Consider the following 16,480-nt stretch of genomic DNA (forward strand, 5'->3'; position numbering starts at 1 on the left):
CCCAGAATACTAAAGTTTGGTCGTTAACTACAAGAAAACTCAATTTGGCGAATCACCGCTTGCCGATCACAACTTTCCCCTTAATGCCTCGCCTAGTATCAGAATATTAGGTCTGCAAATATCGAGCCATTGTCAATTCCACCGTCACCTAGAAGGCACAGCCAAATGGGCTTCGAAGACACTGGGGTCATACACAAAGTAAGGAAATACTTCAAGCAGGCCCTTATTCTATCACTCCAAACAGCGGTCAGACCACATATGGAGTATTTTTGTTTCTGGTCTGTTTGTAGAGAACAATTACATTTTTCGTTTAAAAGTATTGGAATTTGGCCGCTGGAATCAACCCGAACAGCTCCTCTGTGCACTCCCCGTGATAAATGCGGTAGAAGATGCAGAGAGAACCCACATCTCTATATCTATTTTATCAAGCTGATCGGAGATGACTTGATTGTCGATTATTTGTTGTTTTTAAATCATTAAATTTTTTTTTAGCATGAATGTTACACTAGACTCTAGTGACTAGAGTATTAGGAATAACCATAGAATAAGGCTAGACGTAAGTGTTGAAAATAAATAAAAACAAATGTAATATAAAAATAATCTTAATAGTATGCGAGACACATGTGGTTGTAATATGCGTTATAATACAAAACTGATATTATGGCGGATAATGTAATTTTGTCTTAAAACGAGCTTAGTCAAGTTAATTTACATATTCCTCCCATTAATTTTACTTATCTTTAAGTAATTATTAAGCTTTGCATGACTTGAGAATACGAGTAATACATTAATTATCTAATACATTAATATCTATTACATTAATTATATAATGAAATGTAACGAAGTAAAAACTGAAGATATATTTTTTTTATGAGACTTTGTCTGTATGTATGTTCGGGCAAAACGCAAAAAACAAATTTGCTTATCTTCTGTTAAATATTATATTTAAAGAAAAGTTTTTTTTTACAATGATAATTGTATATTACTTATTATTATTAATTGTAGATTCATACATCTTTGTGCCGTTTGGTTTCTTGACAATTGGCCCGTGGGGCCCTGAGGCGCGGAGAATGTTCCAAATACTATCTTCGTGCCTCAATAAGGCTACTGGAAACCCAAGTGCTGGCAGCTATTTCGTTCAACGGATCAACCTAGCTATCCAGCGCGGAAATGCTGCCAGTATTCTTGGTACGCTTCCACGTTATGATAGTTTTAATTTTATGTAGTCATATTATTGTAAATAATATAGTTATAAGATTTGTTTTGTTTGAATAAAGTTTTTAAATGCGATGTAGTTACTTATACATCATCACCATCAGCCCGAAGACGCTCACTACTGGACAAAGGCCTCCCCCAAAGATCTCCATGACGATCGGTCCTGCGCTGCCCTCATCTAACGTATTCCTACCATCTTGACTAGATCGCCGGTTCTTTTTGGGGGGGCCTATCAACACTACGTCTTTCAGTACGTCGTCGCCATTCGAGGACTTTTCTGCCCCACCGGCCTTCTGTCCGTCGAACTATGTGCCCTGCCCACTACCACTTCAGTTTCGCAATCATTTCGGCTATGACGATTACTTTGGTTCTCTTAGACATAGATAAATACAAATAAACATCCATGACTCAGAAACAAATATCCATATTCATCACATAAATGTTTGCGAGGATTCGAACCCGGGACCTCTAGCATAGTGGACAGGGTCACTAACCACTGGGCTATATGAGTCGTCAAAAATATTAAACAAATTGGCAAGAATATGTTTTTTGCTGCAGTTTCCCACCTGGTGGCGCTGCAGGTTATTAATTTCTGTAATATCCTGGAGTCAATTCATTTTTATTTTTCACTCTGTAGCAGCTTCCCACCGGGTGCTAGGTGCTCCAGCATACAAACATCTATTCGGATTATCGATACTTAAATACGAAAATTAGTATCCTTGAGAATACGGAGAAAATATTCATAGCTGTTATTATTCATAAAATAAATCTTAAGATGGAGTTATACTGTCCGGAAGTTATTAAGAGTTCCCGATTTAGAGCGATACTAATTTAGCGCGAATGAAGTCGCCATAAGAAGCTAGTAGTTTATAATTTTTGATTAAAAAATCTGATAACCCCTAACCGAACTCATTCTTAAAGTAAGTCCCAATTAATGTTTAAAAAAATTAAGCAAAGAAACAACTATTTCAAATGTGCGGTTTATAACTCAAATCTAGATTTTGTGTTTTTAGGGCTGCGTACCTTAAAAGGAAAACCTAATAAGATTACTTTCATGGCAAGGAACCTGAACAAGTTACCGCCCGTCACCTTCGACCATGTCGACGTCACCAGGTTGCTGAAGGACATCACAAACCTCAAGGCAGGCCTGGCAGAAGTATTGTTGAAATTAGAGGCATCTCAGAACACCATCAAGGACCTGCAAGCTGAAGTTGCGACGTTGCGGAACAATACTGTTGTAAGTAGGTCAATAGAGGCTGTCGTTACGTCAACACCTCAACCTGACTATGCTGCTGCCATCCGCCAGCAACCCAAAAGGGGACAGTGCTCAGGACAACAAAGTGGAAGCGGGCACGCCCGCAACGAACCCGCTTGTAGAACTGTGTCGAAGGGTCTGACTGACAAGGACTGTGTGGCACAGCACCGATAGGACAGAACCAGCTCCTGCGTCCCGTAATCCCAGCGACATATATCTACGTCTCTCGAGTGGTGTGTGTGTCTCTGGTGGTGTGGTGAAAACCACACCACCAAGGCCTCCGACATTGTTCAGTACTTGGTGGAGAAGACAAGGTTCCGGTTGGGAGTCGAAAAGTTGGTGACGCGTCACGCAGTGGACTTCAACTCTTTTGTTGTTCGCGTCCCGACAGAATATATATCGACCTTCCTGGATGTGAAGCTGTGGCCGAAGGGGGTCGTGTTCCGCAAGTATCGTGGACGTCACCGACCGCCGGAGGCTACCGAACCCGCGCCTCACATCGCCGCAAAAATGTGACGTAGATTTAAGTTAAATAAATATGTTAGACTAAAAGGTATTTATTTTATGGGCCTTGTAGCCTGAAATAAAAGAATTTATTTATTATTTAGATTAGATTTAGAATTGATTCATATTTCTTTATAGATCTCTCGATAGTAATGCCTGCTACACAATTGCACACGATATTTTTTTTTTTTGCGAAAGTGGTATATTATGATATTCATAGAAATATTCAAAAAAATACCACATAATGACTATCATACAATTACTTAAATAAGTAAGTAACAATTTCTTCCCAGCTTTGTTAAGTAGTTCTCCTATAATGCAACTGGATGCCATATAAATAATTTTATTTTCTTTACCAACAATACAATCTCAAACGGCCATTTTCAAAGACATGTTTAAAATAAGAACGATAAAATTCTAGATCATTTTCTATTGAGAAATATACGATTCAATTGTTTTTATTGCTTTTTATGGTAGTTTACGTTTTATAAAAATTACAAATATGTTTATAAACTTCATAACCAATTTTTAATATTTAGATATTTTGTAATACCTAATCAGTACTTTTAAGGTAGTATTTTGTGTATAATTTATTATTTCATTGTCTTTTAATCAATTAGGAGGACTGGTCAATCGATCGAAAGTGATAATAGGAGCTTTACTCGAGCGTTTACTTCTGTTGTTTCATGCACTCCTAGTACTTTTTGTGTGTGTTATTTAAAAAATTGGCGCACTTAATTAATTTTTTATCGCTTGTAAAATATATAAATCCATACAATATATATTTATTTAGAAACATACAAATTTACATTAATAATATAACAGTAAACCAAAAATCACGAAGGTTTGTCCGGATTGCTAACACGAGTTGAGTTCGTGATGATAAATAAAATTAAGAAAACAAAAACTTAATTAAGTTTATTTTATCTCTATGTGAAAACGGGACACCGCTATCTTTAGACTTCGCCTGTTTTTTCCTCATAGAGTACTTAGCGCCCCCTAGTGCCAGCTTCTGCTATCGAACCCCTCATAACTAAGTGCGGCTCTAACCATCGACGATCTAGTAAATTCGATATGCTTGATTTTTTGGCGTTATACTCTTTATCTCCTACCGCATTTATCACGGGGAGTGCACAGAGGAGCTGTTCAGGTTGATACCAGCAGCCAGATTCCACCACCGGTCATTAATAATAATAATAATAATAGCCTTTAATAACGATCTTTAAAAAGAGAGTTTGAGTTTGCAGACATCGGATTGTTTTGCTTTCACATAGGCCTCCCCCAGTCTCTTTCAGTGTTCTCGGTCATGACACGATCAGCTCCATTTCATACCACAGCATCTTTTAAATCGCGATTTAGTCTTTGCCTATTTCTTTCGACCAGTGGGAGGCTGCTTTGCACAGGATGCCGGCTAAGTTATGGTAACGGCGCCTATTTCTGCCGTGCAGCAGTAATGTGTAAACATTACTGTGTTTCGGTCTGAAGGGCGCCGACGCTAGTGAAATTACTGGGCAAATGAGACTTAATATCTTACGTCTCAAGGTGACAAGCGCAATTGTAGAGCCACTCAGAATTTTTGGGTTTTTCAATAATCCTGAGCGGCACTGCATTGTGATAGGCAGAGGCAGAGCGTATCAATTATCATCAGCTGAACGTCCTGCACGTCTAGTCCCTTATTTTCATTTTAAAAAAAAGTCGCTCCATCTACGACTCGGTCTCCCTTTCTGTCTTCACCGGACATTAATTAAGTCAAAATGCGAAATTCCTTCAATAATTTCTAAATTCTGGCATTTTACAACCGCGAGGTTTTCGAGAACCTTCTCGTCTCGCATAGCCGACTCAATTATCGGCTGCAGTTTCAAGCTTAAAGGCCGGCAACGCATTTCATGACCCCTGATGTTGTGGATCTCCATGGCGATTAGACTAACATGAGATGGTGTCAACTAGATGTTAGCCTCTCGCCATTTTTCCCCATCCTATATAAAAATAAGCTTTAAAATGGTGTGTGAATGATTATGAAGACCTATGGATGTTTCTAAATAATTGTTTTTTGAGAAATTTATTTCCATATTATATTAAACAACCACCCCAATACACTCGCCTCGGGACTGTTTGAGAATGCCGATGTGATGAATATATTAAAAAGAAACCACATACTTTGAATAAACAGTAAAGCTCTAGCCTGTGGCACTTTAAAAAACAAAATTATCCGAACTTATTTGAATACAGTATGGCAACTAATTGCAGATACTTAACTAAAAATAAAATGTCGTGTCAGGTTGTTTGTCCGCGATGAACTCCTAAGCTACTGAACCGATTTTGATCATCTTGAGAACCATCCTATCTCTCAAGTTTTTTCCAACTTGAAAGTTCCATTATGACAGTTCCCCTGTGACATTATTTCAATACAAGATCAGGGGAAAAACGAAATAAATATAGTAATAATTTTAACGTCAACACATTTCGTAATAATGTAACAAAAAAATTTTTAAATCTTATATATAAAATTCTCGTGTCACAATGTTCGTTCCCGTACTCCTCCGAAACGGCTTGACCAATACTCATGAAATTTTGTGAGCATATTGAGTAGGTCTGAGAATCGACCAACATCTATTTTTCATTGCCCTAAATGTTAAGGGTGGTCCACACGAATTTTTTTTTTAAATTTTTTTGACAGTTTTTTTTAAATTTGTTTGATTATGAGTCATTATTAAAAAATACATACAACTTCAAATTTTCACCCATCTACGATCAACAGTTACTTTTGTATCGCGATTTTAATATTGGCAATACAACGTTTGCTGGGTCAGCTAGTTTAATACAAAATTTGATTTTGATTATGAAATTTGAATTTCTGTATATTCTATATTTCTAGAGCGAGGCTCCTTTGCACAGGATGCCGGCTAGATTATGGGTACCGCAACGGCGTCTATTTCTGCTGAGTAGCAGTAATGTGTAAACATTACTGTGTTTCGGTCTGAAGGGCGCCGTAGCCAGTGAAATTACTGGGCAAATGAGACTTAAAATCTTATGTCTCAAGGTGACGAGCGCAATTGTAGTGCCACTCAGAATTTTTGGGTTTTTCAAGAATCCTGAGTGGCATGGCATTGTAATGGGCAAGGCGTTACCATCAGCTGAACGTCTTGATCGTCTCGTCCCTTATTTTTATACAAAAATCTAAATTATTATGCATTGGTTTAGGTGAAGCGAAAAACACCGGTGACAAGCTTCTATAAAGAGATTATGTCTACTACATAAGAAATTTTTAATATTTACTCCATCTTCATTACTATAACATTATATCTTAGTATGTTTGCTCTGGTTTTTGTTTCCAAAATCATCGTATCCGCTCACGTCTAAGGTTGAATATTAAATTTTGGATGTTAGCTATTCATTTACGGAATGTAACGAAAACATACTCGACTTCGGTGCCCCGAGCACAGAGCTTATGGATTAACGATAAGGGACTTTGTTTATTGGATAATATTTTATGCGTTGGAGGTTGTTATTGGTTTAGTTTTTTGGTATGAAATAGGATGGTATATTTTAAGTAAAATTAATTTCAAATAATATTTATAATAGACCTATTATACAATAACTTTTGCAACTGCACTTGAAAACAGGTATCTGTTTTTACAATACTCGCTAAAAAATTTCCAAATTAATTGTTCTAAATATAGTTATCAAATTTTCAAAGTAAGTTGATTATTACATTTAACTGAATTTAGTCGTCTAAATTCAGTCGTTCCTTAATTAAGACATGTATAACCGCATTCAGCAACCTATCTGCCTAAATTCAGAAGTAAGGATGATTTCTGAATGACTGAATCATTTAGAAGCCTAATTAGAAACGCATTTAGGAAAGTGTAATCGCATTTAGTTACTGATTTCAGTCGCTAGTGCGTGGAGGAAGTATCTAATTTTTATGTTGCCGAATAATAGTATAGCATAAACAAGTTTCAGAGATAGTTTTTGTCTTGGGATATTAAGGAAATGAAATTTAAAACTTGATATGAATTTCCTGTTGCAAGAAATCTTAGTGTTACGACTAATTTTTCTTTTGCACTAACACTGTCTCGTATAGTAGTATCTAGTAGAGATAGTATCTTTCTTTTGAATAAACGGTGTCACAAGATTTAATTATATTATGTCAAGCAATCTTTAATCCATTCGTAGATCATTTCTGAAGTCTGTTGGTTCTAAAACACCTATTGTCTTTGTAATGTTTGCTAACTTTCACACATGATTTTCATTTTCTTTAACCAGTGGGAGGCTCTTTTGCACAGGATGCCGGCTAGATTATGTGTACCACAACGGCGCCTATTTCTGCCGTGAAGCAGTAATGCTTACTGTGTTTCGGTCTGAAAGGCACCGTAGCCAGTGAAATTACTGGGCAAATGAGACTTAACAACTTATGTCTCAAGGTGTAGTGCCGCTCAGAATTTTTGGGTCTTTCAAGAATACTGAGCAGTACTGCATAGTAATTGTCAGGGCGTATCAATTACCGTCAGCTGAAGGTCCGGCTCGTCTCGTCCCTTATTTTCATAAAAAAAAAATTGTCTGAACAACACTGGAGCCATCCTCATACTTATACGATACGTCCGAATTCGTCGCGCTTTAAGTGGTGACTGATCCAGTAACTAAATTTAGGACAGTGTGGTCAGAAGCTTCTAATGTATTTCTAAATTTGCTTCTGAATTTAGATGACTAAATTCAGTCAAGTGTAATAACCGCATAAGCGCTTAAGGCCTATTACAGTCTAAAAGACTTAAGAATGCTTGGTAGTGTACTTGAAATATGATTTGGTAGTGAAAAAATTTAGTGTCTGAGTTTCTTGTGACTTCTTCACAGCTGAGTCGCGATAATGATATTAGTATTCAAGCCTAACAAGTCAAAGTTATAACCGATCCTATTGAATAAAGAAATTTTGAATTTGAATTATTAACGTGATAACTTCTGATGGGAGGGTAAACCGCTTCGTAACGTAACGCGTTACGGCGCCAGTCTGTCTGGCTTCCTCTAACGCTCTAACCAATTGTTATTTTTATAGAATTAAAAACTCATACTAATAATGTACATGACACAAAATTATAATGTACATGTTCAAGAATTGTAACTAGGAATAAAATATATTTTATAATCAATAAAATATTTGAATAGAAGCCACAACCTGAGAGTCGATACGTCACTCGAACGGTTAGCTTAGTTGGAAGAGCACTCGCTCGGAACGCCGTCGTTCATAAAATGTTATTTTCAAATTTTATTTGAATAAAAGATTTTATTAATAAATAACCTTTTCTTACATTATCATATAAATATACATAAAATTTAAGTAATAACCTAAGTTTTTCTCAAGTTTAACAATGTCAATATTAAATACACTTAAACTTAGATAAGGTTAAGTTATCCCTTCTGTTGGGCGTCCCATGACGTATACGATTATTTGTTTTTTTATTATTATTACCGGGTGAACGTCTTCCATGTCTCGTCACTTTTTCTCATAAAATAACATCTGACATTTTTAGGTCATCAATTAATTATTTCAAAGTTTGAACGTGTGTGTATCTGTTGTGAACTTATACGATATCTCTAAGACAAAGTGCACAGTTTTATAAGCTTGTACAAGTTTGAAAACTAATACACTCGCTATAAAAGATCTGCCAAGAAATATTTGTTTCAGCTTAATACACTTGTGTTCAACTTTATATTTATCGTTCGTGCTACAGTCGGAGCGTGACTTGTTTCCTTGATGGGTAACGATTGAATTAGTGAAGCAAAGGAGACTGCCCATCTTCCATACCTCATTGGGCCCAATATTATAATGAACCGTTACAATGTGACACCACGGACTGGGAATGAAGCGGACATCCTCAGGCTCTTTAATTATAAATGTTTATTGTACGATATCACATTGTAATCCATATATTTATATAAAAAAAGCCCGCTAAGTTTCTTGCGCTCATTATTCTCAGGTCTGAGTTTCTGACGTTCAATAAGTGATTTTGAATCCTATTTTGAAAAAAATTTTTCATTATAGTTAGATAAAACTATCTTAGATAATTTATACGTCTAGATAGACTATGACAGCTGTCAAAACATCGAAAAAAATGAGCTTAGAATTAACCTCTATTTTAAGCAATTCACGCACACTAACACAAAGTGTCATACAAATCGCGAGTGTAAGACGTAGCTTGTCACGCACACTTAAAGGCACAAAAAGCATAAAAGCCATTTAATTTCTTAAAATTGATACGTTTAGAATTATTTTTGATGTAATTTGTAATATACTAGATACTACTACCGCTTCGGAAACAAATGGCGCTCTGAGAGAGAAGAAGCGGCGCAAGAAACTCTCCCAGCATTCTCTTTTTTGCGCTCATTTTCATGAAATACTACACTAAACTATATTCCTGGCCTGTTTTTATCGGTTGTCTAACAGTAAGAGACTTTTTCTTAACTTATTAATTATCTAAGAAAAATATCAGGTTTAGACTAACTTAATTTCAGTTTTATTGACAATTGCATATTCAAAATATGGGCAATAATCGAAAGATAATATATAAGTTAATACATGCGAGTTATTTGAGAATAAAATAAGAATATATTAGAAATGAGAGCATTGATAGTATATGTGGTGTTCATTTGAAATACAGATTAAGAAAAAATGATATAAGAGAGAGATATGGAGTAAGAGAAGAGGCAGTGACAGTCATTGAGAAGAAAATGATGAGAAGGTTTGGTCATGAAGAGAGGATGTTTGTAAATAGATTTATAAATTGATGGAAATGTTCGAAAAGGTAGAAAGAACAAGATAATTTGTATTAAATTTTTGATTTTAGTGGTAGAAACCAGAAAAGACTGTCAGAATCATAGAGATGGTTAGAGAATCTATTATTACTGAAACCGATTCTGATTGACAAGTCGTAAACAGTCAGAAACGCTAGGTATCAGCTTATTAGTATTGTCGCGTAGCAACGCTTCGACGTACATGACGAGAGTTGTCAAAACTTTAAGGCAAATATAATTTCGACAGCTCCGTCAACAATACTCGTAGCTCAGTGGAAAAGTGTTTACTTCAGACGCTGTAGACCCGGGTTCGATACATCTACCAGTGTAGGGAATGTTTTAGGTTTTTTAATTTTAAGGAAATTTCTAGTAAGTTCGGGTTCAAATCGAACAGAGAAAAAAGGATGGAATATGTGTAAGCAGGATAAAAATAGTTAAAAGAAATTTAGTACAATTTAAATTTAAATATGGAATGTAAGAGAATAATTTTGAAAATATAACAGATCTGGGGATATATAAGCCGTACTAAGCGTGGCCTACGGCAGTTCTAGTTCAGACTCGAAAGTGAAAAGGAAAAGAAGAAATAGTGAAAAGTGGAAAGTTATCCAGTGCAGGTGAAGAAGAAGAAGATAGAAATGAACTAGTGTTAGTTGCGGTGTGATCTGTTGAAGGTACCTTTTACAAGAGTAACAGCGGCAGACCGGCGAAGTACAACTTCAGAAAAGTGAACGCACTTAATGACTAGTTCCTTTAAGCTTTGTATTCATTTCCAATCCCTGATCCACTCTCGTGTGAGTATTTTGAATATGAAACCTCAAGTTATCGCAGAAATTGACAAATCAAAATTGGTCACCCATCGCCGGTCTATACGTATATTCTAAGTCAACGTGCAAAACCGTTTAAATAAAACACTTTTAAAGGATTAAAATGCGTAATTAATTGTAACTCATTAGATTACATAAGTTACATTTTTTATTTAAGTTAACCTAACGTTTCAAGATCAAAGCGCGCAAGAGCAGATGAAATGAGTCAAAGATAGTATTTGTCATAGTTGTCATTATGAAGTTTAGCGCTATTTATTGCCTCGGTGGTGGTATTTGCTGTAGACAGATGGTTTTCACAGCAAATACCACCTGCGAGGCAATAAATGGCGCTAAACTCTTAAAATGTTTCCTTTAAAAGTGTTTTATTTTAAATGTGTAACACTCGCTTTAGTCAAAGAAAATACTTTGGTCAGAACTGTGTCAAAGTCCGTAGTCTCTGCCAATTCCTCTGAAAGACAGGCGTTATATATGTATGATTCATAATTACCCTGCAGAAGTGTCGATTAGGATCTTGTACACCTCCAATACAAACGTAGTGCCCTGGTAGAAGTTTGGTGGACAGTTCGCATATTGTTGCTTCTATTACAGGCGCGTTCACCACACGTATATGCTGAAAATTTTAAATTATCGTTAGATTTAGTCAGTCATTTAAAAAAACAATTGAGAAAAAACTAAATTTACGATAAAAAAATTGCAGCGACCCAAGTGTTTGTAATACTAGAGTTATTTTTAGAGCCGAGTATAGACATATTATATACTCGTGGGAGGCTCCTTTGCACATAATGCTGGCTAGATTATGGGTAGTACAACGGCGCCTATTTCTACCGTGGAGCAGTAATCATTATTGTTTCGGTATGAAGGGCGCCGTAGCTAGTGAAATTACTGGGCAAATGAGACGCAACATCTTATGTCTCAAGGTGACGAGCGCAATTGTAAAACAGCTCAGAATTTTTGGGTCTTTTCAAGAATCTTGAGCGGCACTGCATTGTAATGGGCAGTGCGTATCAATTACCATCAGCTGAACATCCTGCTCACGCTTAACTCATCTGGCTAAATAACTTCATAGGACTCCGAATTCCGAAAAACCCGGCGACAGTAAACAGGTCGCCATTTTTAAAAATTACGATTCCAGATAAGATAAATGCTTTAACATTCATAAATTATTCATAAAATATCAGATTCGTCATTATACTAAGGTTTTGCTCAAACTGATCCTTTACAATCCAACGCTCATATTGACATTTTATTAGGTCAGTAAAATACGGAGTTTATGTCTCAGAAAATATCTTGGTCGCCTGTGCCTTATAATAAGAAACAATTCGGATGATGGCTTTTAACGGTGTGATTTTTTATTGAAATGATGGAATATATTGCGCCCTTTATTTTCTTTACTGGTGAACTTTTTATGAAAATAAGGGACGAGAGGAGCAGGACGTTCAGCTGATGGTAATTGATACGCCCTGCCCATTACAATGCAGTGCCGTTCAGGATTCTTGAAAAACCCAAAAATTCTGAGCGGCACTACAATTACGCTCGTCATCTTGAGACATAAGATGTTAAGTCTCATTTGCCCAGTAATTTCACTAGCTACCGCGCCCTTTAGGCCGAAACACAGTAATGTTTACACATTACTGCTTCACGGCAGAAATAGGCTCCGTTGTGGTACCCATAATCTAGCCGGCATCCTGTGCAAAGGGGCCTCCCACTGGTCAACGGAAACTGTTAAAGTTGGAAATGAGAATCACTTTTTCATGTAGGTCAAGGAAATGAAACTTATGAATGTCAAAAGTTTTCTTTTCTTTTTATATTTACCGCGACTTCGGAAGGAGAGGAAGAATGAGAAGGAGTGGCAAGAAACTCATTGCCACTCTTTTAAATCTGAAATCTACATTTACATCAGCACCTTTTTACAAATCAAAATTCAGGTACAATAAATTATGTAAAGTGATGCAACAAAACTACTCAATCGTCAAAAACTCAACGCCTTACACGAGTAAGTAAAAAAGAACTAAATGTAAATTATTACGTAAAAACAAGAGTTATTAAGTATAGTTATTAATCCACACACCAGTGGGAGGCTCCTTTTCACAGGATGCCGGCTAGTTTATGGGTACCATGGTATACCACTATGGCGCCTATTTCTGCCGTGAAGCAGTAATGTGTAAGGTTTATTGTGTCTCGGTCTGAAGGGCGCCGTAGCTAGTGAAATTACTGGGCAAATGAGACTTAACATCTTATGTCTCAAGGTGACGAGCGCAATTGTAGGGCCGCTCTGAATGTTTGGGTCTTTCAAGAATCCTGAGCGGTAATGTATTGTACCATCAGCTGAATATCCTGCTTGTCTCGTCCTTTATTGTCATAAAAGAAAAATCTATAAGAAATGAAATAAATACTCACTCCAGTTGGCGTCCAAGCTATGATGGTAGATAGTCTTCCCAGAGACACATCATCAGTTACTGCCGGTAGGTTGACGGAGTGTACAAACGCGTTGAACGATAGTGGGGCGGTTAGTTTTACAGCAGATACTTTTAAATCAAAGTTGTTGAAGAGTAGTTTTATCTGTAACAATAATCTGTTTATTAATCATTTTTCATTCATTTGTTTAGTGTATCTAAAGTTATTAGCATCAAACGTCCCTTGGCTAGCAATAAAAATCTAAAGGTTGATATATCCAATATACGTTAACTTAACTTTCAACAGTCTATTCTATGAAATACTTGATATTATTTAAACATGACTCATATATTGGATGCAGCACCTTACCAACTAATTTGTTATGTATATTGCAGCCATTGTAAAATACTCCGAGCCGGCCGTTGAGTTTCTTGTATGTTCTTTTCGCGAGCTCTACTTTTACCGAACATATTATGGAAGATTCAGTACTTTTAAAGAAATATTTATAGTGACGATTCAAAACCGCTTAGTTTAAGCCTAATTGATAACTTATTAACGTTTAATAATTCGTATCTATCCCTTTTATTATTGTTTTTAGGGTTCCGCACCTCAAAAGCTAAAAAAATGAACCCTTCTGTCCGTTAAGGGACTCGGGAACGCGTAGGTATCGGGTTGAAGTTATACTAGCTGACCCGGCAAAAGTTATTTGAGATAAAAAATTGATTACAACCAATTCTCAGACCTACCAAATATACATATAAAATTTCATAAAAATCGATCAAGCCGTTTCGGAGGAGTGTGGCAACTAACATTGTGACGTGATAATTTTATATATATATATATATATATATATATATATATATGTATCGATTTATTTAATTCTTACGCTGAGATCTATAGAACGTACTTAGACTTTGCTCAGACTTTACTTACGAAAAAATTACTTAAGTGTAATAAAATGCGAACTATTTTCTATTGGGCTGCTTAGCATAAGCTCAGATATAATGACTATAGATACCAAATCAAAGATAGCGCTAAGCTTGAAGTTATCATCATCATCATCAGCTGGAAGATATGCACTGCTGGAAAAAGGCTCCTTCCATAGGATTCCACAATGAGCAGTCCTGCGCAGCCCTTATTCAACGTATTCCGGCGATCTTGACCAGATCGTCGAACCTACCAACACCGCGTATTCTGGTACGTGGTCGCCATTCGATGACTTTACCGCCCCAACGGCAATCTGTCCGCATAAAAAGATATAAACTTGCATAAAGATACTTTATTTTATGATTTAATTACAAATATAGTTTTCAGACTCATCCCTATACTTGCAGTATAAGACGATGTTACTTGCCAAACTTCATAATTCATTCATCAATGGATACCCACAAGATGCACCCACGATATGGTCAAAATCGCCGGAATACGTTGGATGAGGGCAGCGCAGGACCGATCGTCGTGGAAAAATTTGGGGAGGCATTTGTCCAACAGTAGACGTCTTCCGGCTGATGATAATGGTGATGATGCAAGTTTAATTTGTGTTAACCGTGTCATGAAAAGTATTGCATGAAAGGGCTTAATTTACACAAGCTTAAACAGATTTTAACTTATTTTTATGATGTATAGATTTATGACGGAGAAAGAAAAAAACTTGTCCCATTTTTATAAGTATAGGTAGGTACCTAATAATATGTACAGACCCTCGGTGAGCGAGTGTGACTCGCCGTCCGGTATTTTATACTGTTAAAATTATTTTTGATGTCATTTCTAATATACTACATACTACTTCCGCTTCGGAAAGAAATGGCGCGTTGAGAGAGAAGAAGAGGTGCAAGAAACTCTCCCAGAATTCTTTTTTTGCGCCCTTTTTAATTAGGTATACAATATTGTACTATAATTGCTATTACCATAAAATAATCATAATCTAGTCCCAGGCTGTCCGATCACTTAGATATTCAGCTGTGGAGTAGTAGGATTTACGACAGAGCCATTTTTTAATAAAACATTTAAATTTATTTATAAATAATGCCTGAATTTTTTAATAAAACTTTTATAATGAAGTCCCAGCCACTGGGACTTTATTATAACAGTGTATACATTTACCATTAAAGCTATTATGTATCCTATTTATGTTATTAGTAAAAATTACGTTTTCTTTACCACAAATTCAAAATAATGAAATTTAATATATACCTGAAAGATTGTCCCAGCTTTGTTGTTGTAATTACTGCCGACTCGTAAACTGTAATTACCCAGATACTTGTGACTCACGTACGATGATATTACGATCCTGTAACAATTATAAAGATCAATATTTTATAACAAAAAAAAACAATTTAAATTAAAATAAAACACTTTAAACGGGATTAAAACGTGTGATAGAACTGTATTAGTTTTTGCGTAAAAGTTACATTTATATTATTATATTAGCTAACCCAAAGTTTCGTAACCTTTTCAGAGTACGTTTTCAGGGGGACTGCGGTTAACAGGAGTCGAGATAGTATTTATCATATTTGTCATTATGAAGTTTAGCGCCGTAAATAGTTGCCTCCGAGGTGGTATAAAGTTTTAATACTTTAAATAGTGTTCTATTTTAAGTATATAACACTTTCGGTAATCAAAAAGAAACTAAAAACAAGTTAAGTTTAAATTGCCTTGTTGTGTTTCGGAAACTGTCGAAATATCTTATCATATTATGCATTGAGATAGGATTTTGTAAGTTAAAAAAGGGATTTAAAAAGAGATGTGCTACGAAGAGCTAGTCAAATTGAGCTGCCGTTAAAACTAGCCATGAAAAAAAGAATATTAGCATAGAGCAACCTCAGTTTTATAATGGCTTACCCTCGGAAATAAAAAATGCCCAAAAATTAACTTCTTTTAAAGCGATATCTTCAAGGTATCCTCAATAATTACGAAATATTTTAATAACCTGAGTGAATTGTTTTGTCTTACTTAAGCTTACATTTCTAACCACCCTTGTATTGCATTGTATACCTACGCAATTATCTAATCATTGTTTTTTAAACATTTAAATTGTTCATTTGAGATTTCTCATGTTAATGACAATATGTCTTAATGATAAAAAATGATCCAATTACTAGAGAAACAATATTTTATTTATATTTTGTAGCTCGATGTTGATAGTTGCGTTGTAACTGTCTGTTCAACCCGCGCAGCATTTATAATGATTTCGTAGCTCGTAGCAACGTAGCGTATGATATAGTGTAGGTTGTCCACACTGTATCATACGCTTGGAATAAAGCCTGCCTTAGTCTTGGGAGGCTTGAATTTCACCAGGACTTTCCTGTAATTCACAGAACTAGTCGTGTGGTGAACTTTGGGCGTGGCTTAAATCCAATAGTGGATAATTGGACTAATTTTGGCTGATGGTGATGATAAAATTATTGAGTTTAGAAACACTTTCACCTTAGAACTAGATCAGGGTTCAATTATCTACCCCTGGATCCGTAGATCCAGTTACACTAGTAAGTGTACTCACGAA

At 35.9% G+C, this 16,480-nt stretch overlaps 2 protein-coding genes across 3 annotated transcripts in view; one reads left to right on the forward strand and one right to left on the reverse strand.

Moving 5' to 3' along the window:
• Nucleotides 1-16,480, forward strand: part of LOC126970970 (inactive dipeptidyl peptidase 10) — a 193,052-nt gene that overhangs the window by 47,177 nt on the left and 129,395 nt on the right. The window lies entirely within an intron of this gene.
• Nucleotides 1-16,480, reverse strand: part of LOC126970999 (trypsin-10-like) — a 33,305-nt gene that overhangs the window by 2,053 nt on the left and 14,772 nt on the right. The window contains exons 4-6 of the mRNA XM_050817169.1: nucleotides 15,172-15,268; nucleotides 12,982-13,143; nucleotides 11,072-11,194 (exon numbers count right to left, since the gene is read on the reverse strand). Coding sequence (XP_050673126.1) covers nucleotides 11,072-11,194; nucleotides 12,982-13,143; nucleotides 15,172-15,268 — 382 coding nt within the window. The remainder of the gene's footprint in view (nucleotides 1-11,071; nucleotides 11,195-12,981; nucleotides 13,144-15,171; nucleotides 15,269-16,480) is intronic.

The sequence above is a fragment of the Leptidea sinapis genome, chromosome 22 (genome assembly GCF_905404315.1).
Source record: "Leptidea sinapis chromosome 22, ilLepSina1.1, whole genome shotgun sequence".
Taxonomy (NCBI): Eukaryota; Metazoa; Arthropoda; class Insecta; order Lepidoptera; family Pieridae; genus Leptidea; species Leptidea sinapis.